General features: G+C 44.1%; 1 protein-coding gene across 11 annotated transcripts in view; it reads left to right on the forward strand.

Moving 5' to 3' along the window:
* The window catches only part of RNFT2 (ring finger protein, transmembrane 2), a 137480-nt gene that overhangs the window by 16261 nt on the left and 97663 nt on the right, over positions 1–23556 (forward strand). For all 11 annotated transcript variants that reach the window (XR_010114956.1, XR_010114957.1, XM_063614565.1 and 8 more), the window contains one exon: positions 12304–12404. Coding sequence is in view for 9 of the 11 variants with exons in the window: in XM_063614565.1 (XP_063470635.1) it covers positions 12304–12404 (101 nt within the window). In the remaining 2 variants the exon portion in view is untranslated. The remainder of the gene's footprint in view (positions 1–12303; positions 12405–23556) is intronic.

Below are 23556 nucleotides of genomic sequence, written 5' to 3' on the forward strand. Positions count from 1 at the left end.
CTAGAAGGGTTTTTCCAGTGTTGTCTTCTAAAATTTTTATAGTTTCAGGTCCTAGGTTTAAATCCTTAATCCATCTTGAGTTGATTTTTGTATAAGGTGAGAGATGAGAATCCAGTTTCATTCTCCTACATGTGGCTAGCCAATTATCCCAGCACCATTTGTTGAAAAGGGTGTCCTTTCCCCACTTTATGTTTTTGTTATGTTCAGTTAGCTGTAAGTATTTTGGTTTATTTCTGGGTTCTCTATTCTGTTCCATTGGTCTATGTCCCTTTTTTTTTTTAATAGCCCAGAGGTCTTTTATTTTTTTTTTAACACCTATTATGCTATGAATTCATAGGGAATTCATAAGCAGCTCAGGCTCCTTCCCATTGGTTCTCACAAAGTGTGCTTCTCTGGGTGGAGCAGGCTGGCGCTTTAGTTGAACCCAGGTATCTTTCTCTTTGGCTTCTTTCTTTTTCTGATCATTTTCCTTCACGCGTTTCAGGAAGCTATCTTGGCTCTTAGAGCGCTTAAGGTGCTAAATATGCACATTAATTCTCTTGGCAAGAATCTTGCCCTTAACTTGTTTGTTTACAACAATGCCAATAGCATGCTGGGTAACATTGTAGACTCTTCCAGTCTTGCCGTGGTAACACTTGTGGGGCACTCCTTTTTGAACAGTACCCATTCCCTTGATGTCTACAATATCACCTTTCTTATACATTCACATATACATGGCCAAAGGAACAACTCTATGTTTTCTAAAAGGCCTAGAGAACATATATCGGGTGCCTCTCCTCTTTCCCTTTGTGTTTGTCATTTTGGCGAATTACTGGAAGATGGCGGTTCCGGCTGAAAGGAAAAGATATGTCCCTATTTTTGTACCAGTACCACGCTGTTTTGGTGACTATGGCCTTATAGTATAGGTTGAAATCAGGTAGCGTGATGCCTCCAGATTTTTCTTTTTGCTTAGTCTTGCTTCAGTTATGTGGGCTCGTTTTTGGTTCCATATGAATTTTAGAATTCTTTTTTTCTAATTCTGTGAAGAATGATGGTGGTATTTTGATGAGGATTGCATTGAATTTGTAGATTGCTTTTGGCAGTATGGTCCTTTTCACAGTATTGATTCTACCCATTCATGAGCATGGGATGTGTTTCCATTTGTTTGTGTCATCTATGATTTCTTTCAGCAATGTTTTGTAGTTGTCCTTGTAGAGGTTTTTCGACTCCTTGGTTAGGTATATTCCTAAGTTTGTTTTTGTTTTTTGTTTTTTTTGCAGCTATTGTGAAAGGGGTTGAGTTCTTGATTTGATTCTCCACTTGGTCGCTGTTGGTGTATAAATGAGCTACTGATTTGTGTACATTAATCTTGTATCTGGAAAGTTTGTTTTATGTTGGCTGTGTGTTTATCATAGATGGCTTTTATTACACTAAGGTATGTCCCTTGTATGCCATTTTGCTGAGAGTTTTAATAATAAAGGGATGCTGGATTTTGTCAAATGCTTTTTCTGCATCTATTGAAATGATCATGTGATTTTTGTTTTTAATTCTGTTTATGTGGTGTATCACATTTATTGACTTGCGCATGTTAAACCATCCTTGCATCCCTGGTATGAAACCCACTTGATCATCGTGGATTATCTTTTTGGTAATTTGTTGGATTCGGTTAGCAAGTATTTTGTTAAGGATTTTAGCATCTATGTTCATCAAGGATATCCATCTGTAGTTTTCTTTTTTGGTTATGTCCTTTCCTGGTTTTGGTATTAGGGTGATGCTGGCTTCATAGAATGAATTAGGGAGGGTTCCTTCTTTCTCTATCTTGTGGAATAATGTTAAAAAGATTGGTACCAATTCTTTGAATGTCTGGTAGAATTCTGCTGTGAATCTATCTGGTCCTGAACTTTTTTTTGTTGGTAATTTTTAAATTACCATTTCAATCTCTCTGCTTGTTATTGGTCTGTTTAGGGTATCTAATTCTTCCTGATTTAAGCTAGAAGGGTTGTATTTTTCCAGGAATTTATCCATCTCTTCTAGGTTTTCTAGTTTGTGTGCATAAAGGTGTTCACAGTAGCCTTGGTTGACCTTTTATATTTCAGTGGTGTCACTTGAAATATCTCCTGTTTCGTTTCTTAGTGAGGTCGTTGGATTTTCTCTCTTCTTTTCTTGGTTAATCTTGCCAATGGTCTATCAGTTTTATTTATCTTTTCAAAGAATCAGCTTCTTGTTTCATTTATCTTTTGAAATTTTTTTTGTTTCAATTTCATTTAGTTCTGCTCTGATCTTGGTTATTTCCTTTCTTCTGCTGGGTTTGGATTTGGTTTCTTCTTGTTTCTCTAGTTCCTTAAGGTGTGATCTTAGAGTGTCAGTTTGTGCTCTTTCAGTCTTTTTGATGTAGGCATTAAGGGCTATGAACTTTCCTCTTAGCACCACCTTTGCTATATCCCAGAGGTTTTGATAGGTTGTGTCATTATTGTCATTCAGTTTGAAGAATTTTTTAATTTCCATCTTGATTTTGTTTTTGACCCAATGCTCATTCAGGAGCAGGTTATTTAATTTCCATGTGTTTGCATGGTTTTGAAGGTTCCTTTGGGAGTTGATTTCCAGTTTTATTCTGCCGTGGTCTGAGAGAGTACTTGATATAATTTCACTTTTCTTAAATGTATTGAGGCTCGTTTTGTGGCCTATCATATAGTCTATCTTGGAGAAAGTTCCATGTGCTGTTGAATAGAATGTGTATTCTGCGGTTGTCAGATGAAATGTTCTGTATATATCTGTTAAATCCATTTGTTCCAAGGTATAGTTTAAATCCATTGTTTCTTTGTTGACTTTCTGTCTTGATGACCTGTCTAGTGCTGACAGTGGAGTACTGAAGTCCCCCACTATTACTGTGTTGCTATCTCATTTCTTAGGTCTGTTAGTAATTGTTTTATAAATGTGGGAGCTCCAGTGTTAGGTGCATATATATTTAGAATTGTGATATTTTCCTGTTGGACAAGGCCTTTTACCATTATATAATGTCCCTCTTTGTCTCTTTTAACCACTGTTGCTTTAAAGTTTGTTTTGTCTGATATAAGAATAGCTACCCCTACTTGCTTTTGGTGTCCATTTGGAAATGCCTTTTTCCACCCGTTTAAGTTTATGTGAGTCCTTCTGTGTTAGGTGAGTCGCCTGAAGGCAGCAGATGGTTGATTGGTGAGTTCTTATCTATTCTGCAGTTCTGTGTCTTTTAAGTGGAGCATTTAGGCCACTTACATTCAATGTTAGTATTGAAATGTGAGGTACCATTGCATTCATCATGCTGTTTGTTGCCTGTGTACTTTGGTTTTTTTCATTTTTTGTTTTTGCTTTTTAACTTGTATTTTTGTTTTATGGTCCTGTGTGATTTATGCTTTAAAGAGGTTCTGTTTTGATGTGTTTCCAGGATTTGTTTCAAGATTTAGAGCTCCTTTTAGCAGTTCTTGTAGTGGTGACTTGGTAATGGCGAATTCTTGGTAATGGTGAATTCTCTTAGCATTTGTTTGTCTGAAAAATACTGTATCTTTCCTACATATATGATTATTAGTTTCACTGGATACAAAATTCTTGCTAATCATTGTTTTGTTTAAGGAGGCTGAAGATAGGGCCCCAATCCCTTCTAGCTTGTAGGGTTTCTACTGAGAAATCTGCTGTTAATCTGATAGGTTTTCCTTTATAGGTTAGCTGGTGCTTCTGTCTCACAGCTCTTAAGATTCTTTCCTTCGTTTTAACTTTGGATAACCTGACGACAATGTGCCTAGGCAAAGACCTTTTTGCGATGAATTTCCCGGGTGTTCTTTGTGCTTCTTGTATTTGGATGTCTAGGTCTCTAGCAAGGCCGGGGAAGTTTTCCTAGATTATTCCCCCAAATATGTTTTCCAAGCTTTCAGAATTCTCTTCTTCAGGAACACTGATTATTCTTAGGTTTGGTCATTTAACATAATCCCAGACTTCTTGGAGGCTTTTTTCGTATTTTCTTATTCTTTTTTCTTTGTCTTTGTTGGATTGGATTAATTCAAAGACCTTGTCTTCGAGCTCTGAATTTCTTTCTTCTGCTTGTTCAATTCTATTGCCGAGACTTTCCAGAGCATTTCGCATTTCTAAAAGTGTGTCCAAAGTTTCCTGAATTTTTAATTGTTTTTTCTTTAAGCTATCTATTTCCTTGAATATTTCTCCCTTCACTTCTTGTATCATATTTTGGATGTTGTTGCACTGGGCTTTGCCTTTCTCTGGTCCCTCCCTGATTAGCTTAATAACTAACTTTCTGAATTCGTTTTCAGGTGAATCAGGGATTTCTTCTTGGTTTAGATCCATTGCTGGTGAACTAGTGTGATTTTTGGGGAGTGTTGAAGAGCCTTGTTTTGTCATATTACCAGGGTCAGTTTTCTGGTTCCTTCTCATTTGGGTAGGCTCTGTCAGACGGAAGGTCTAGGGCTGAAGGCTGTTGTTCAAATTCTTTTGTCCCATAGGGTGTTCCCTTGTTGTAGTATTCTCCCCCTTTTCCTATTGTTGTACCTGAGCGAGTTAGAGAAAACGCCACACTTGGACACGAATTAAGAGTCCTTTATTAGCCGGCGACCGAGAGACGGCTAACGCTCAAAATTCTCTCGGCCCTGAAGAAGGGGCTAGATTTTCTTTTGGTTTAGAAAGGGGAGGGAGGTCTAGTTAAAACAATTTTACAGAAATAAAGTAGGCAAAAAGTTAAAAGGATAAATGGTTACAGGAAAGTAAACAGTTCCAGGTGCAGGGGCTTTAAGACTATTACAAGGTGATAGACTCGGGGCTTTGGGCGTTATCAATCAGACGAATTCCTGGGAATTGCGGATATAGCTTGCCACAGTATCTTATCAGTTAATTGCATTCTTGGATGTGCTGGGAGTCAGCTTGCACAAGTTAAGTCCTTGAGGAAGGGGCTGCCAATGAAAGAGCCAAAATGGAGTCTGTCTGGCTCTCTTAGCTAAGGGAAAGTCAATTCAGGTGGGAACAAGCCTAAAAACAGGGTTAGTAAAAACAAGGTTGGGCATTACATTATGGATGTGGTTTCCTGTGAGCCAAACTGCAGTGATTGTTGTCTGTCTTCTGGGTCTAGCCACCCAGCGAGTCTACCTGGCTCCAGGCTGGTACCGGAGGTTGTCTGCACAGAGTCCTGTGATTTGAACTGTCTATGGATCTCTCAGCTGTGGACACCAGTGCCTGTTGCCGTGGAGGTGGCGGAGGGTACAATGGACTCTGTGAGGGTTCTTAGCTTTGGTGGTTTAATGCGCTATTTTTGTGCTGGTTGGCCTCCTGCCAGGAGGTGGCGCTTTTCAGAGAGCATCAGCTGTGGTAGTGTAGAGAGGAACCCGCGGAGCTCTAGAACTCTCAAGTTTATATGGCCTTTGTCTTCTGCTACCAGGGTGGGTAGGAGGGAAGGACCATCGGGTGGGGTGAAGCTAGGCGTGTCTGACCTCTCACTGTCCTTGGGCGGGTCTTGCTGTGGGTTAAGTAGGTGACATTCCCAGGTCACTGGTGTTGTGTACCAAGGAGGATTATGGCTGCTTCTGCTAAGTCATGCAGGTTGTCAGGGAAGTAGGGGAAAGCTGGCAGTCACAGGCCTCACCCAGCTCTCATGCAAACCAAAGGGCCAGTCTCACTCCCACCGTGCCCACCGCAACAGCCCCCAGACCGTTTCCAGGTGGAGAGCGATAGGGCCTTTAAAACCTGCCCCAGGCTATCCGCCTCCCAGCTGCCAAGGAAGAGGGTTTAGTTCTTGCCCCCGCTGTGGAGTCTGCACGCTGGATTTGCACCCTCCCCTGAGTTCTGGCCAGGAGGCTTCTTACCCTGTTCAAATTGTTACAGAGTTCAGCTAGAGATTTGCTTCTCCCTGTGGAGTTGTAGCCCCTGCTCCTACCCATTGGATCCCCGTGGTGCCAGACAGGAATGGGCCGCTCCGGGACCCAGTGAGCTCCCAGGGCCTTGCTGCTGCTTCCTCTACCCCTGTATTTTGCTCGGCTTTCCAAATTGACTCAGCGCCGGATAAAGTTGGAAACTTCTCCCGCAAACAGACCTTCAGCTTCCCCTGTGAGGGTGAGTGTTCGGGAGAGGAGGGTCTCCCTTTCCCACTTCCGCAGTTGGGGCATTCACAGTTTTGGGGGGCTCTCCTGGGTCCTGCAGGAGCAGTCTGCTTCCTTCAGAGAGTCTGTGGGTCCTCTCGGGATTTCTGGTTTGTCCTTGCAGTCAAGCTGGTGCTAAAATTCACAATGCGAGCTGCCGCCTGCTGCTCTCTGTGGAGCTGCAATCCAGTCCTGCCTCCCATCCGCCATGATCTCACCAAAACCTCTTATTTTATAATTTTTAGAGACAGAGTCTTGCTCTGTCATCCAGGCTGGAGTGCAATGTCATGACCGTAGCTCATTGCAACCTCCAACTCCCGGGCTCAAGCGATTCTCCAACCTGAGCCTCCCAGGGCGGCAATTCTTCTGCCTACCACCCCTGAGTAGATCCCTGAATGTTCCTTCCTTCTCCCCTCCAACAGCAGCATCTCCTCCACGTACACCTGGCCCAGTCCCTTTATGCAGCAGACATTCAGCTCATTAGCTCACTTTCGTTTTTTGTTTTTTTCTTTTTGAAACGGAATCCTGCTCTGTTGCCCAGGCTGGAGTGCAGTGGCATGATCTTGGCGCACTGCAACCTCTGCCTCCCAGGTTCAAGCAATTCGTCTGCTTCAGTCTCCCCAGTAGCTGGGACTGCAGACACACACCACCACGCCCAGCTAATTTTGTATTTTTAGTAGAGATGGGGTTTTGCCATGTTGGCCAGGCTGGTCTCAAACTTCTGACCTCAGGTAATCCGCACGCCTTGGCCTCCAAAAGTGCTGGGTTTACAGGCGTGAGCCACCACGCCCGGCCCCATTAGGTTACTTTCATTCCACCTTCATGCCTATGGCCATCCCTCTTATGCGCTGGGTGGACATAGAGCTTCACCACCATCCTCCTGCATGTCCTCTGTGTCTGCTGAGCACTAACCGTGTGCCCAGCACAGTGCTGAGCCCATTGCTCATCTCAGCAGGTTCATCCCAGCAACCTGGGAGGGAAACAAAATCATTCTTTCTGTCATTTTCCCACTGAGGAAAGAGTGGCTCAGAGACACTAAGTTCCTTACCTGAGGTCACACAGCCAGTGCAAGTGGTGGCATCATGATTTGCACCTGGGTAGTTGAGCCCGTGCTCATTCCAGGTTCAAATCCCTGCTCCTCCACCCACCTGCAGACCCTCAATTAGGTTACGTTGGTGATCTCGGCCTCAGGTGCCGCCTCTGGAAAAGAGCCTGTTGGCACCAATTCACAAACCCATTGAAAGGATTGAATAAAATAGTGCATCCAGGCCGGTTGCAGTGGCTCACGCCGGTAATCTCAACTACTCACTTGTAATCCCAACTACTCACCTGTAATCCCAGCTACTCGGGAGGTGCTAAGGCATGAGAATCATTTGAATCTGGGAGGCAGAGGTTGCAGTGAGCCAAAATAACACCACCGCCCTCCAACCCAGGTGACAGAGTGAGACTGTCTCAAAAAAAAAAAAAAGAAAAAAAGAAAAAAATAAAAGAGCCAGGCGAGGTGGCTCATGCCTGTAATCCCAGCACTTTGAGAGGCCAAGGTGGGTGGATCACTTGAGGTCAGGAGTTCAAGACCAGCCTGAACAATGTGGTGAAACCCCATCTCTACTAAAAAAATACAAAATTAGCCGGGCGTGGTGGTTCACACCTGTAATCCCAGCTACTTGGGAGGCTGAGGCAGGAGAATTGCTTGGACCCAGGAGGTGGAGGTTGAAGTGAGCCAAGATCGCGTCACTGCACACCAGCCTGGGTTGAGATGGTTTGATGGTTTGAGATTGTTTCACTCCATCTCAAAAAAAAACAAAAAAAAAAAAAAAAAGAAAAGAAAAGAAAGAAAGAAATAGTGCATACAAGGTGTTTAGCACAAGTACTGGGCATGGTGGTCTATGTCTGTAACCCAACAACTCAGGAGGCTGAGGCGGGAGGATCCCTTAAACCCAGGAGTTTGAGACCACTCTGGGCAACATAGCAAGACCCCTTTCTTCTCTACAAATTTTTTTTTTTTTTTTTCGAGATGAAGTCTCACTCTGTCACCCAGGCTGGAGTGCAGTGGTGCAATCTCGGCTCACTGCAACCTCTGCCTCCCAAGTATCGAGATTACAGGTGTGCACCACCAAGATTACCAAGTGATTCTCCTGCCTCAGCCTCCTGAGTAGCTGAGATTACAGGTGCATGCCACCATGCCCGGCTAATTTTTATATTTTTAGTAGAGATGGGGTTTCACCACGTTGGCCAGGCCGGTCTTGAACACTTGACCTCAGGTGATCCGACCACCTCAGCCTCCCAAAGTGCTGGGATTACAGGCATGAGCCACCACACCTGGCTTTCAAAACTTTTTTTAAAAAGTTAGCCAGGTGTGGGGGCATGTGCCTGTCATCCTAGCTACTCAGGAGGCTGAAGCAGGAGGATTGCTTGATCCCAGGAGTTTGAGGCTGCAGTGAGCTATGATTGCACTACTGCACTCTCTAGCCTGGGCAACAGAGCAAGACCTTTTCTGTTTAAGAAAAAATAAAAAGAAGGTGATGTTTAGCATGATGCCTGGCATATAGGAAACATTTAATTGAGCTAGTTTTCAAAAGTATGTGCTTTCAGAAAAAAAAAAAAAAAACTCATCAAAAAGTGGCCTAAGGATAGGCAGTTCTCAAAAGAAGATACACAAATGGCCAACAAACTAATGAAAAAATGCTCACCATCACTAATGATCAGGGAAATGCAAATCAAAACCACAATGCAGTACCACCTTACTCCAGCAAGAATGGCCATTATCAAAAAATCAAAAAATAATAGATGTCGGCATGAACGCAGGAACACTTCTACACTGCTGGTGGGAATGTAAACTAGTACAACCACTATGGAAAACGGTGCAGAGATTCCTTAAAGAACTAAAAGTAGAACTAGGCTAGGCACAGTGGCTCACACCTGTAATTCCAGCACTTTGGGAGGCTGAGGCAGGTGGATCACAAGGTCAGGAGATCGAGACCATCCTGGCTAACACGGTGAAACCCCATCTCTGTTAAAAAAAAAAAAAAAAAAATACAAAAAGAATTAGCTGGGCGTGGTGGCAGGCGCCTGTAGTCCCAGCTACTCAGGAGGCTGAGGCAGGAGAATGGCGTGAACCTGGGAGTTGGAACTTGCAGTGAGCCGAGATCACGCCACTGCACTCCAGCCTGGGTGACAGAGCAAGACTCCATCTCAAAAAAAAAAAAAAGCAAAGAAAAAGAACTAAAAGTAGAACTACCATTTGATCCAGCAATCCTACTACTAGGCATCTACCCAGAGGAAAAGAAGTCATACGAAAAAAATACTTGCACGCGCATGTTTATAGCAGCAAAGTTCACAATTTCAAAAATGTAGAACCAGCCCAAATGCCCATCAACCAACAAGTAGGTAAAGAAACTGTGGTATATGTATATGATGGAATTCTACTCAGCCATAAAAAGGAATGAATTAATGGAATTCACAGCAACCTGGATGGGATCGGAGACTCTTATTCTAAGTAAAGTAACTCAGGAATGAAAAACTAAACCTTGTATGTCTCACTCATAAGTGGTAGCTAAGCTATGAGGATGCAGAGGCATAAGAATGATACAGTGGACTTTGGGGACTCTGGGGGAAAGGGTGGGAAGGGGGTGAGGGATAAAAGACTACAAATTGGGTTCAGTATATACTGCCCAGGTGATGGGTGCATGAAAATCTCACAAATCACCACAAAAGAACTTATTCATGTAATACCACCTGTTCACCAAAAACCTATGGAAATAATTTTTTTTTTTAAGTCTGTGCTTTCTCCTGCACAGGTGATCCCATAATAATCACCAGCTTCACTGACCCTTCTATAGCATCATCTGCTTTCTCAAAAGCACTTGGGCCTCCATGCAGCATGGAGGACAACCCAGTCTCCAGTTGCACATGAGCACATTGAGGTTCGGAGTTGGGGACAGAGTCAGAGGTCCTTCCTGACCCTTAGTCTCATCTTCTTTATGCAAACTCCTTTCTGCTGCTGTTAAAACAGTAGGAGGGGCCAGGGACAGTGGCTCACACCTATAATCCCAGCACTTTGGGAGGCTGAGACAGGTAGATCACCTGAGCTCGGGAGTTCGAGACCAGCCTGGCCAACATGGTGAAACCCCGTCTCTACTAAAAATACAAAAATTAGCTGGGCATGGTGGTGGGTGCCGGTAATCCCAGCCACTTGGGAGGCTGAGGCAGGAGAACCACTTGAACCCAGGAGGCAGAGGTTGCGATGAGCCGAGATTGCGCCATTGCACTCCAGCCTGGGCAACAAGAGCGAAACTCCGTCTCAAAAACAAACAAAACAGTAGGAAGCAGCTTTGGGGGCTAGGTCTGTCTCAAATGCAGTAACATCCAAATGGCACCTTGACTTAAATTTTAGGAGCTGAGAGGATCTCTGTATCCATGGACGGGCCTCCAGGGGTCCTTGATCCTCATGAAGACACAGGTGACACTTTGCCTATATGTGCATATCTTCCATAAGAGCAGGTTTACATGGCCCTTAGTAAGCTTAGGCGTCTCAGCTTATTAGGAGAGAACTACCTCCTTTGTCCTTCAGATTCTGTCTTCCCAGAACATTGCTAATTCCCTCTTCCTATTCCACCTTTGGTTTGGATTCATAGAGAATTAAACTGGAATCTATTATTTATTGGAGTAAAAAGAGCTGCTGGCTGGATTAATCACATTGATAAGAGCAGTTGGTTGGTTGGAGGTGGTTTCTAGCATCATTAACCTTGACCGCTCCTGGAATAATGGGTGGATGGAGATGCATTTGTTTCGTCCACTCTCTGGAAATGTGCATCGTAACAGTGCGTGGGGCACTGAGCTGTATCTGGAGACACTGTGTATTGAGCATTTACCGAAACCACAGGGAAGGTTACACTGGGAAAGTTATGACCTCATCTTATTCCAGCAATGCAGCCACTCCAGTCCAAGAAAAGACACGAGCTGTTGAGAATGAACAGCAGAGGGGTCTGCCTATGTGTCCCAGGGTACACAGGCAGGAACATGCCCCTCTTTGCATCTCCTTCAAACATTTCCTAGGATTCCTCTCAGGCTATGAAACTGCTGGGAAACAGCAAACTGAGGATTTCCAATTTCTCTTCCTGGGGACTAGATAGGAATGAGGCTGAAGAAGGAGAAATGGGGCTGGATTGTGAAGGGCTTTGAGAATTAGGTGTATAAGCTTGGATTTAATTCTACACTGTGGCATTCCATGGAATGGTCAGTCCAGGACAGTGGGCCAGAGGTCTTCCCTAGAAAAAGTGAAAGCAGGAATTTCCAACCTCTAGATCAGAATCTTCTGCTGGGTTGTAAACTCTTAATAATCAGTCCTACCCCTTAGCAAGCTTGAAATATGAATCTGTACCAGACTGAATGTTTGCATTTAAAAATTTGGCTTTTGCCTGTAATTGCAGTGTTTTGGGAGCCCAAGGCAGGAGGATCACTTGAGGCCAGGAGTTCAAGACCAGCCTGAGCCAAATAGCAAGACTGTCTCTACAAAAAAAAAAAAAAAAATTTAATTAGCCAGGTATAGTGACACCTGCCTGTGGTGCTAGCTACTTAGGAGGCTGAGGCAGGAGGATCACTTGAGCCCAGGAGTTCAAGGTTACAGTGAGCTATGATCACACTACTGTACTCCAGCCTAGGCAACAGAAAAAAAATTAAAATTAAAAATGTGATTTAATCTTTAACAACAACCCCATTTTCAAATGAAGACACTGAGACTTAAAACACATCCCCCTTGAGGTTTCAGACTCTCTGTGCTTTAGTTCTTAACAGCATTTTATGTACTTTAATTCTTACAACTCTATAAGGTAGATACTAAGATATACCCATTTTACAGATGAGGGAAGGGAAACTGAAAGATTTTAAATAACTTGCCTGGAGTTGGACAGCTCCCACACAGGATTTGACCAGGGATTTGAATGTGTGCCATCCCGCTCTGGAGTCTGCTGCAAACCATGGTGCTCTCCTGCCTTTCTAGATAGTATTTCAAGCAGATGTCCACCATTCTGCCACCTTCTCCGTGACCACCGCTTGGGTCTCAGTGGAATGGAAGGGTGCCAATCCCCTTCCTTTCACCTTCAGCACCACTTCCTTCACAAACGTTGACAAAGTGAAAAGCTGCCAGTCATCAGGGTACATTCTGGAAGGTTCTGCCACATGCACCTTTGATATCACATATCTCTTGCTTTGTCTTCAGGAGAAGAGGTCAGTGCTGGTCATCTTGTGGATCCTGGCCTTTCTGGCGGGGAACACCCTCTATGTGCTTTATACATTCAGCTCCCAGCAGCTGTACAACAGGTGAGCATGGGAATCCAACCCCCACTATGGGAGAGTGGGGCGCTTGGGGCACGTACCCTTTCACTTGAGAATGAGGCACAAGCTCTATGTCACGTTGTAACTTCCAAATTCCACCCTGCTGTTACTACTCATGTATATCTAGACCAGCCTTCAATAGTAGAAATTCAAGGCAAGCCACATAGGTAAATTAACATCTTCTAGTTACTGAAAACTAAACGGAAACAGGTGGAATCAATTATAATAATTGATTTTATTTAACCCAGTATATCAAAAATATTTGTTTTTCTTTGACTGTTTGTTTTGCTTTTCTTTTTGAGACAGGATCTCACTGCATCACCCAGGCTGGCAGTGGTGTGATCATGGCTCACTGCAGCCTCGACCTCCCAGGGCTCAGGTGATCCTCCCACCTCAGCCTCCCAAGTAGCTGGTACTACAAGTGCATGCCACCACACCTGGCTAATTTTTATATTTTTTGTAGAGATGGGGTTTCCCTATGTTGCCCAGGCTGGGCTCGGACCTCTGAGCTCAGGCAATCCCCCTGCCTTGGCCTCCCAAAGTGCTGGAATTGATTACAGGTGTGAGCCGCCGCATCTGGCCCCAAAAGATTGTCATCTCAACATGCAATCAGTACAAAAATTACATTTTTTTTTTTTTTTTTTTTTCTGAGACAGAGTCTCAATCTGTCACCCAGGCTGGAGTGCAGTGGCACGATTTCAGCTCACTGCAATCTCCGCCTCCCAGGTTCAAGCAGTTCTCCTGCCTCAGCCTCCCAAGTAGCTGGGATTACAGACATGCACCACCACGCCCAGCGAATTTTTGTATTTTTAGTAGAGATGGGGTTTCACCATATTGGTCAAGCTGGTCTCAAACTCCTGACCTCGTGATCCGCCTGCCTCGGCCTCCCAGAGTGCTGGAATTACAGGCGTGAGCCACCGCCCCCAGTTTTACATTCTTTTTTCACATTAAGTCTTTGTAATCTGGTATCTGACATATACAGCTCATGTCAGTTCCAACTAACCACATTTCAAGTGTTCAAAATGGTTAGTGAACACTGTATGAATAGTGCAGTTCTGGAATATTTCTGGAAGGACAACCAAGAAACTAGAAATAATAAGCGCCTTTTGGTGGGCACTGGAGATCAGGAACTTACTTTGCACAGTTTGGCCTTTTTTTTTTTGAGATGGAGTTTCACTCTTTGTTGCCCAGGCTGGGGTTCAGTGGTGCAATCCTGGTTCACTGCAACCTATGCCTCCCAGGTTCAAGTGATTCTCCTGTCTCAGCCTCTTGAGTAGCTGGGATTACAGGCACCTGCCACCATGCCCAGCTAATTTTTGTATTTTTCGTAGAGATGGGGTTTCACCATGCTGGCCAGGCTGGTCTCAAACTCCTGACCTCAGGTAATCTGCCAGCCTCGGCCTCCCAAAGTGCTGGGATTACAGGCATGAGCCACTGCACCCAGCCCAGTTTGGCCTTTTATATTACGGTCATGTGTCACGTAATGATGTTTCCGTCAACGATGGACCATATAGACAACAGTGGTCTCATAAGGTTATAATGGAGCTGGAAAATTCTATTACCTAGTGATATTGCAGCCATCATAATGCTGTAGCACAGTGCCTTATGTATTTGTGGTGATGCCAGGTTAAACCTATTGTCCTGCCAGTCATATAAAAGTAGAGTGCATGCAATTATGTACAGTACCTAATGCTTGATAATGATAATAAAAGACTATGTTACTGGTTTATATGTTTACTATACTTTACATTGTCATTTTCTTTTATTTCTCTCTTTTTTTTTTTTTTTTGAAACCGAGTTTTGCCCTTGTTGCCCAGGCTGGAGTGCAGTGGCGTGATCTCGGCTCACTGCAACCTCTGCCTCCCAGGTTCAAGTGATTCTCCCGCCTCAGCCTCCCAAAAAGCTGGGATTATAGGTGCTCACCACCATGCCCGGCTAATTTTTATGTTTTTAGTAGAGAAAGGGTTTTGCCATGTTGGCCAGGCTGGTCTCAAACTCCTGATCTCAGGTGATCTACCTGCCTCAACCTCCCAAAGTGCTGAGATTGCAGGCGTGAGCCACAGTACCCACCCATTGTCATTTTACAGTATACTTTTTCTACTTATAAAAAATAAAAGTTGGCCGGGCGCAGTGGCTCACACCTGTAATCCCAGCACTTTGGGAGGCCGAGGCGGGCGGATCTGAAGGTTAGGAGTTCAAGACCAACCTGGCCAAGATGGTGAAACCCCCGTCTCTGCTAAAAATACAAAAATTAGCCGGGCGTGGTGGCAGGTGCCTGTAATCCCAGCTACTCGGGAGGCTGAGCCAGAGAATTGCTTGGACCCGGGAGGCAGAGGTTGCAGTGAGCCGTGATCACACCACTGCACTCTAGACAGAGTGAGACTCCATCTCAAAGTTAACTGTAAGGCAGCCTTAGGCAGTGCCTTTGAGAAGAAGACATTGCTGTCATAGGAGGTGACAGCTCCATGGGTGTTATTGCCCCTAAAGATCTTCCAGTGGGACAAGATGTGGAAGTGGAAGACAGTGATATTGATGATTCTGACCCCACGTAGGGTGAGGCTAAGGTGTACGTTTGTGTCTTAAGTTTTAACAAAAAATTTTAAAAATAGGAAAAGCCTTATAGAATAAGGATATAAAGAAAGAAAATATTTCTGTGCAGCTGTACAATCTGTATTAAGCTAAGTGTTATTATAAAATAGTCAAAAAGTAAAAACTAAGTGTACAAAGTAAAAATGTTACAGTAAGCTAAGGTCAATTTATGATTGAAGAAATAAACATTTTAAAATAAATGTAACGGCCAGGCATGGTGGCTCACGCCTGTAATCCCAGCACTTTGGGAGGCCAAGCTGGGTGGATCACTTGAGGTCAGGAGTTTGAGACCAGCCTGGCCAACATGGTGAAACCCCGTCTCTACTAAAAAAAAAAAATACCAGAGTTAGCCAGGTGTGGTGGCAGGAGCCTGTAATCCCAGCTACTTGGGAGGCTGAGGCAGGAGAATCATTTGAACCCGGGAGGCAGAGGCTACAGTAAGCCAAAATCGCGCCACTGCATCCAGTCTGGGTGATAGAATGAGACTCTATCTCAAAATAAAATAAAATAAAATAAATGTAGTGTAGCCTACATGTACAGTGTCTGTAAATTCTACAGCAATGTATGGTCATGTCCTAGGCCTTCACATTCATTCACCACTCTCTCATTGACTCATCCAGAGCAACTCCCACTCCTGCAAGCTCCAGTGATAGTGTCCTATACGGGTGTACCTTTTTTCGTTCTTTATACTGTGTTTTTACTGTGCCCTTTCTGTTTAGATATACAAATACCATTGTGTTATAATTGTCTATAGTATTCAGTACAGTAACAAGCTATGTAGGTTTGTAGCCTAAGAGTAATAGGCTACATCATATAGCCTAGATGTGTAGTAGGCTATGCTAACTAGTTTTGTGTAAGTCAACTCTATGGTATTAACACAAAGACCAAGTCACCTAAGGCTGTGTTTCTCAAAACATGTCCCAGTCATTAAGCGATGTATGACTGTATTTGATTTTTCCCCCATCTGATGAATGTAACAGCTTTTAAAAGTTATTTTAATGTATGTATGTCTTTTTTCTTTGGTTTTTCAATTTTTTCAATTTTTTTTTTTTTTTTTTTTTTGAGACAAGGTCTTGCTGTCACCCAGACTGGAGTACAGTGGTGTGATCACACACTCACAGCCTCAAGCAATCTTCCCACCTCAGACTCCCAAGTAGCTGGGACTTCAGGCGCATGTTAACATGCTCAGCTAAATTTTTTTATTTTTAGTAGAGATGGGGTTTCTCCATGTTGCCCAGGCTGGTCTTGACCTCCTTGCCTGAAGTGATCCACCCACCTCAGCCTCCCAAATGCTAGGATTACGGGTGTGAGCCATTGTGACTGGCTTTTTCTTTTTTCATTCATTTGCTAATTCATTCATTTATGCCTATACTTTTTAAAAGTCCTTAAAGATACTCACTAAAACAGAGGTTGGCAGACTACAGCCATTTACCCATTTTTATTAGTAACATTTTGCGGAAACACAGCTACACCCATCCATTTACGTATCGTTTATGAGTTCATCTGTGCTCCGACAGAGTTGAACAGTTATGGCAGAGACCATATAGCTTACAAAGCCAAAAATATTTATTCTCTGTTTTTAAAGGAAAAGCTTGTTGACTCCTGACTTAAAATATTAACAGTGGTCCTCTAGACGTTAAATATGTGGGTAGGCCAGGTGCGTTGGCTCACGCTGTAATCCCAGCACTTTGGGAGGCCGAGATGGCCAGATCACTTGAGCCCAGGAGTTCGAGACCACCCTGGGCAACATGGTGAAACCCCATCTCTACAAAAATTAGCTGGGCATGGTGGCGTGCACCTATAGTCCCAGCTACCCTGGAGACTAGGGTGGGAGGATCACATAAGCCTGGGAGGTCAAGGCTGCAGTGAGCCATAATCGCAGCACTGCATTCCAGCCTGGGTGACAGAGTGAGATCCTATCGTTAAAAATAAAAAAATAAAAAATAAATTATATACGTATATGAGCAATTTTACTTTTTTCTTTAGAATTATCTGTATTTTATAATTTTTTGTAATGGACACTTTCTTTTTACATAGTAATAGCAGTGCTTTTTAAATAATGATAAGTGATAAAAATGTCTACCCCATCTGGGTTGAGCTGTGCAGAGACAAGGTAACAGGACTCCTTGCTCCTACACCCCCAATACAGGTCCCATGACGTGGCCACCCTCTTCTGTGGCATTGACTCAGAGTTCCATGCAATGTGGTGGGGCAAGTTGGGGAGGCAGAGCACAGGAAATTGAATGGATGACTTAGCCCCGACTTATCATCAGCTTCCTTAAAATATCCCTGTCACCCTGGCAGCCATGCACCTGGAAATTCTTTTGAAACAAGACGCTTCCTCCACAAATCTGCCAGCGTAAATGAAGCAGGCAGAATCTCACTCCCATGAACATCTCAAATGGTCAGCAGTTTCCCTCCTGAGTTCCTTCAGGGCTGCTTGTCAGACTCCAGTTTATTTTTAGTGAGTTTGTTTCCCCTGGTGCCTATATAGTGCTGTCTCATAGTTGCTGCCCCATCAATATTTATCAAATAAATGAGTATCTCAGATTATTATTTTTTTTTTTTTGGAGACACAGTCTTGCTCTGTTGCCCTAGCTGGAATGTAGTGGTGCCATCATGGCTCACTGCAGCCTTGAACTCCTGGGCTCAAGCAATCCTCCCACCTCAGCCTCCCAAAGTGCTGGGAATACTGGCATGGGCCACCACACCTGGTCACATTTTTTAAAGTTACTTATATTTCTAATTTCAAAAGTAATTTTTATTTTATTTTATTTTTATTTTTTGAGACAGAGTCTCGCTCTGTCACCAGGCTGGAGTGCTGTGGCATGATCTTGGCTCTCTGCAACCTCCAACTCCCTGGTTCAAGCGATTCTCCTGCCTCAGCCTCCTGAGTAGCTGGAATTATAGGCACGCGCCAACATGCCCGGCTGATTTTTGTATTTTTAGTAGAGACAGAGTTTCAGCATATTGGCCAGAATGGTCTCAATCTCCTGACCTCGTGATCCACCCGCCTCGGCCTCCCAAAGTGCTGGGATTACAGGCATGAACCACCGCGCCCGGCCCAAAAGTAATTTATTTTTAATTGTGAAAATTGGAAAACCCATTTAAAAAGGACCAAAAACACCTCCAATTCTGTCACCTAACAGCAACTCTGCTAACATTTTTCTCTACATATTTATACATATTTGTTGTGAAAGTTGTAGCGTGCAGAACATGCCATTTTACAACTCTTTCATTTACCAGCATATCACTTTAATGCACAAGAAATGTCAATAAATGAAAGGAGCATTTCTGTACTTATTTTGAGACAAAGTCTTGCTCTGTCACCCAGGCTGGAGTGCAGTGGCACAATCTCAGCTCACGGTAACCTCCGTCTCCTGGGTTCAAGCAATCCTTCTGCCTCAGCCTCCCAAGTAGCTGGGATTACAGGCAAACATCACTACACTTGACTGATTTTTTTGTAATTTTTTTTTTTTTTTTTTCTTGAGACGGAGTCTTGCTCTGTCGCCAGGCTGGAGTGCAGTGGAACGATCTCGGCTCACTGCAACCTCTGCCTCCTGGGTTCAAGCAATTCTCCTGCCTCAGCCTCTCAAGTAGCTAGGACTACAGACACATGCCACCACACCCAGCTAATTTTTGTATTTTTAGTAGAGACAGGATTTCACCAAGTTGGCCAGGATGGTCTCGATCTCTTGACCTTGTGATCCACCCACCTCGGCTTCCCAAAGTGCCGGGATTACAGGTGTGAGCCACCATGCTCGGCCAATTTTTCATAATTTTAATAGAGACAGGTTTCACCATGTTGGCCAGGCTGGTCACGAACTCCTGACCTCAGGTGATCTGCCCGCCTCGGCCTCCCAAAGTGCTGGGATTACAGGCATGGGCCACCATGCCCAGCCACAGGTAGCATCTATTGACACTTCCTGTGTGTGTGCCCAGGACTATATTAAGAAAACATATTAACTAAGGGCCCTTTGGGTTCCTAGCTTAAGCAAACAGGGAATTCTTCCTTTAGGCGTTGCTCCATGCAGGGACTAAAACAATCCTAGGAAAACCAAACAACAAGGCCCAAGAAAGGGCAGGGACCAGGGACTTCCTGGAATTTGATGTTCAATTCTTGGCATGACTTAGCCGTTCACTGGCAGTCTCTGTTTCTCCTTTAAAATTAAAGACAGAGCACCTCTGATTGGCTTTTCATGGGCCAGGGGGGCTGGGTCGCAGAGTCCAGTGGGGATGTGGATGCTTTCCCTGAGGATGGCAGTGGTGAGCACATATCAGAATAGAGTCACAGGCTCAGCAGAGGCCCTAAATGCAACTACTTGGAAGAATCTGTAGAGGGTGTAAGGGTGATGGGAATCACATCTCTACATCAGATACAAAATTGTGTAAGTCCCAGATTTAGAGATTTCACAAACCAATAAATCAACCCACAACAAAGTCCAGGGGTTTACCATGTAGATATCAGCTTGCTTTTTGCAACTAAAAACATATTTTAAAAATGATCATCACACAATAGCCAAAAGGTAGAAGCAACCCAGTGTCTACTGACAGATGAATGGATAAACACCCTGCGGTATGTACATACGTGGAATATTATTCAGCCTTAAATAGAAAGGAAATTCCAATACATGCTGCAACATGGATGAAACTTGAGGACATTTTGTGAATTGAAATAAGCCAGATACATAAGGACATTAGGTGTATTGTTTCACTTACATGAAGTACCTAAAGTAGTCAAATTTATAGACAGAAAGAATGGCGGTTGCCAGGGACTGGGGGGAGAAGGGAATGTGGAGTTACTGCTAATGGGTACAGAGTCTCAGCTTTGCAAGATGAAAAGAGGTCTGTGGTTGGATGGTGGTGATGATTATGCAACAATGTGAATGTACTTAGCATCATTGAACTGTGCACGTAAAAATGGTTAAGATGGTACATTTTATGTTATGTATGTTTTACCACAATTAGAAAAAAAGATCATCTACCACTGACATCATTTCATAAAAGAATGGTTATTTTAACACCAAAGAATTAATTAGGAAAGAAAAATAATCGTGTAAGCAGAATACATTTAGCTTCATTTTAAAAAAAGTATTTAGAGATCACTGCATAAGTGAATGTTAATCAGAACGTGATTGCTGTTTGTGGAAACTATCAGAGCTGTCAGAATTGAGGGAAGATTCTTTTTTGGATGGTTGGGGGTAGGGTTGGCCAGAGGACCTCTAGGACAGGGGTGAAACTCAAGTCAGGCTTTCAGATCACATCCATCTGTTTTGAAAATGAACTTTGAGGACTGAGTGGTTTTGCCACCTTCTGAGGCTACCCATAAAAGCAATTTGAGGAGTCAGTTCCAAGGCATCAACACAAATCTCATACGCTGCATTCAGTGCATGGTCTAGGATGTCAAGGTCCGGGTGGAGGGTGGAGGAGGTGGAGTTTCCCAGAACCTTGGATGAATTTCCAGCTCATGCCATTTTCTGGGTATGATGATATTCCCAGTCTCAGACCTCTGTGCCCCCATCAAAGCAGGCTGAGTCAAACTGGTGCACAGAAAGAGAGAGAGGGAGAAGCTTAAGAGAGGAGCAACAAGCCATGTGCGGTCGCTCACGCCTGTAATCCAAGCACTTTGGGAGGCTGAGGTGGGCAGATCCCCTGAGGTCAGGAGTTTGAACCAGCCTAGGCAACATGATGAAACCCCATCTCTACTAAAAATACAAAATTACCCAGGTGTGGTGGCACATGCCTATAATCCCAGCTACTTGGAAGGCTGAGGCAGGAAAATCGCTTGAACCGGGGAGGTGGAGGTTGCAGTGAGCCGAGATCGTGCTGTTGCACTCCAGCCTGGGCAACAAGAGTGAAACTCTGTCTCAAAAAAAAAAAAAAAAAAAAAAAAAGAGAAGAGCAACATAGCTGAGTCCTTGTCCTTACTAAAGTCACCAGTCTAGAGGATGCTTGTATGTGACACCAACAACCATTGTCTTATTTTGGCCTCCTGGGGACCCATTTCACAGGTGAGGACACTGAGACTTCATGAAGCCCTTGCTAAGGAGTCTTAGCCTTGGAGGCGGCCCTTACCACTGAGCTTGAATCTTCTCAGGATTTGATGTCTGATGACCAACATCAGAGTCTTAATTCTACCACTTCCCAGCTTTGTGCCCTTGGGCAAGTCATGTCACCTCTCTGAGCCTTCCCTAGTTTCCTGATTTGCAAAATTGGAACCAAGTTCACATTCTTCCCTTATCTGCCTGCAGGCTAGTTAGGAAGGCCACATGTCATAAGACTCATGAAAGTACTGGGTAAACAATAAAACATTGGACATATATCATAATTAATATGATTCTTTTATGATTAATTATCATAATTAGGCTGGGCACAGTGGCTCACGCCTGTATTCCCAACAATTTGGGAGGCCAAGGAGGGTGGATCACTTGAGGCCAGGAGTCTGAGACCAGCCTGGCCAACATGGCGAAACCCTGTCTCTATTAAAAATATAAAAATTAGCCTGGCGTGGTGGTAGGCATCTGTAATCCCAGCTACTTGGAATGCTGAGGCAGAAGAATCACTTGAAGCCAGGAGACGGAGGTTGCAGTGAGCCAAGGTTGCGACAGCACTCCAGCCTGGGCAAAAGAGCAAGACTCCGTCTCAAAAAAAAAAAAAAAATCACCAGAATTAGTGGAGGTGCCTAAAGAGGAGCAAAACTGACAATAAAATATATCAGTCCATTAAAGTTTGTAGAGTACTTTAGAAATGATTAGACTTGATGATGAATCCATAGAAAAACACTTTTGCACCCACCCCCCAAACCAAAAGCAAAAACAAACTCAGTAAGATGATGGAATAAAACCCAGATAGATGGATTGAACACCAACTTGTGTCCAAGATAAAACGGAAAGGATAAGGCAAATCTTCAAGATAAAATGGAAAGGATAAGGCACATCTTCATTTGATCATGATCATAGAAGCATTGGAGATTTGGCAGAGTGTGGAAATCCACCAACCAGCCTGGGATATCCCAGGAAGGGCAAGAGCAGAGCTAAAGAGGGGAACTCAGGGCCGCAAACCTCTCCCTGTGTTATGACCAGGATGACCACTCCAACTTGCAGGCGAGGAATTCCATGGAGACAGGGCGGGGATGTGGGAGGGTCACTGAAGGTGTTGTGAGTGACTTGTCAGTAATTTTGCCCTACTCAAAATAACCCAGACCAATCCGTTCTTAGGATGCTAGAATAGAGGCCTCATTTTGCACCCTTTTCCGCCAGCCCAGCTGAGTATTTCCAAAGCATATAGAAAGCATCCATTCTGTGCTGAGTGTACTTCTCCGTGCTTTGGAGGAGACAGATGGGATTCAGTCTGGCCCTTGCCCAGAGCCTGTAATCCAGCGGGAAGAAAGGAGAGGGACCAGCGTGGGTTGAGTACTGGTCCCAATCTAAGCTCCACATTCAACCCGAGTTGCTGCAGGAAGGTGACACCACCTCTTAGTGTCCCAGTGTCCTCAGCTCAAAATGGGATTTTTTTTTTTTTGAGAAGGAGTCTCACTCTGTCACCCACGCTGGAGTACAGTGGCATGATCTCGGCTCACTGCAACCTCTGCCTCCTAGGTTCAAGTGATTCTCCTGACTCAGCCTTCTGAGTCGCTGAGACTACAGGCATGCAACACCATGCCCAGCTGATTTTTGTATTTTTAGTAGAGACAGGGTTTCACCATGTTGGCCAGGCCGGTCTCGAACTCCTGCCTCTGCCTCCCAAAGTGCTGGAATTACCGTTGTGAACCCAGCCTCAAAATGGGATATTCACAGTACCTACTTCATAGAGTCTTTGGGAAGACAACATGAGTTAAGACATGTAAACTATACAGATCAGGGCCTGCATGACATCTAAACCCAGGATATTTTAGCCACTATTACAAAGAACATCCCCCTCTTGGGGGGTGTTGGAGAGCAGTGCCACTCAAAGTGTGTTCTCTTCACCAGTGCCAGTTTGAGAGCTGCTTGTTGTCTGTCTCCAACGAGTTAAGTACAGAAACTGAACGTGAGGTTTCACTTATCTGCTCATGGACAGGTTTACACTACTCAGCTGTAGAGTATGGATGGAGAACTTTAACTGCAGCCAGGATGTCTGGGTTCCAGGCCACCTCTGTCCCTTAGTATTTTTAGGACCTTCCACATATTTACCTTTCTGTGCCTCAGTTTCCTCATCTGCAAAATGGGGTGGATAAAAGTACCTGCCTCATAATGTTACTGTCATCATCACTGCTGCACCGCAGGGTCTGTAATCTGTCCATTATCTCATCAAATCCTGCCAATAACACCATGAGGGAGGGAACAATTCCCATTTTATTCATGAGAACCCTGAGGCCTCCAGAGATAACTTTATTTGCCCAGGGTCCAATAAATGGAGAAGCCTGGATTCAAGTTCAAGTCTGTCTGATACCAACACCTTTATGCTTATGTAATGTGACTTTGGGCAGCTGACCACCTCTCCAAGCCTCAGTGCCTTATTTATAAACTGGAGATAAGCAACACTCACTGCACAGGACAGGCATTGAAGA

The sequence above is a fragment of the Symphalangus syndactylus genome, chromosome 13 (assembly GCF_028878055.3).
Source record: "Symphalangus syndactylus isolate Jambi chromosome 13, NHGRI_mSymSyn1-v2.1_pri, whole genome shotgun sequence".
Lineage (NCBI taxonomy): Eukaryota > Metazoa > Chordata > Mammalia > Primates > Hylobatidae > Symphalangus > Symphalangus syndactylus.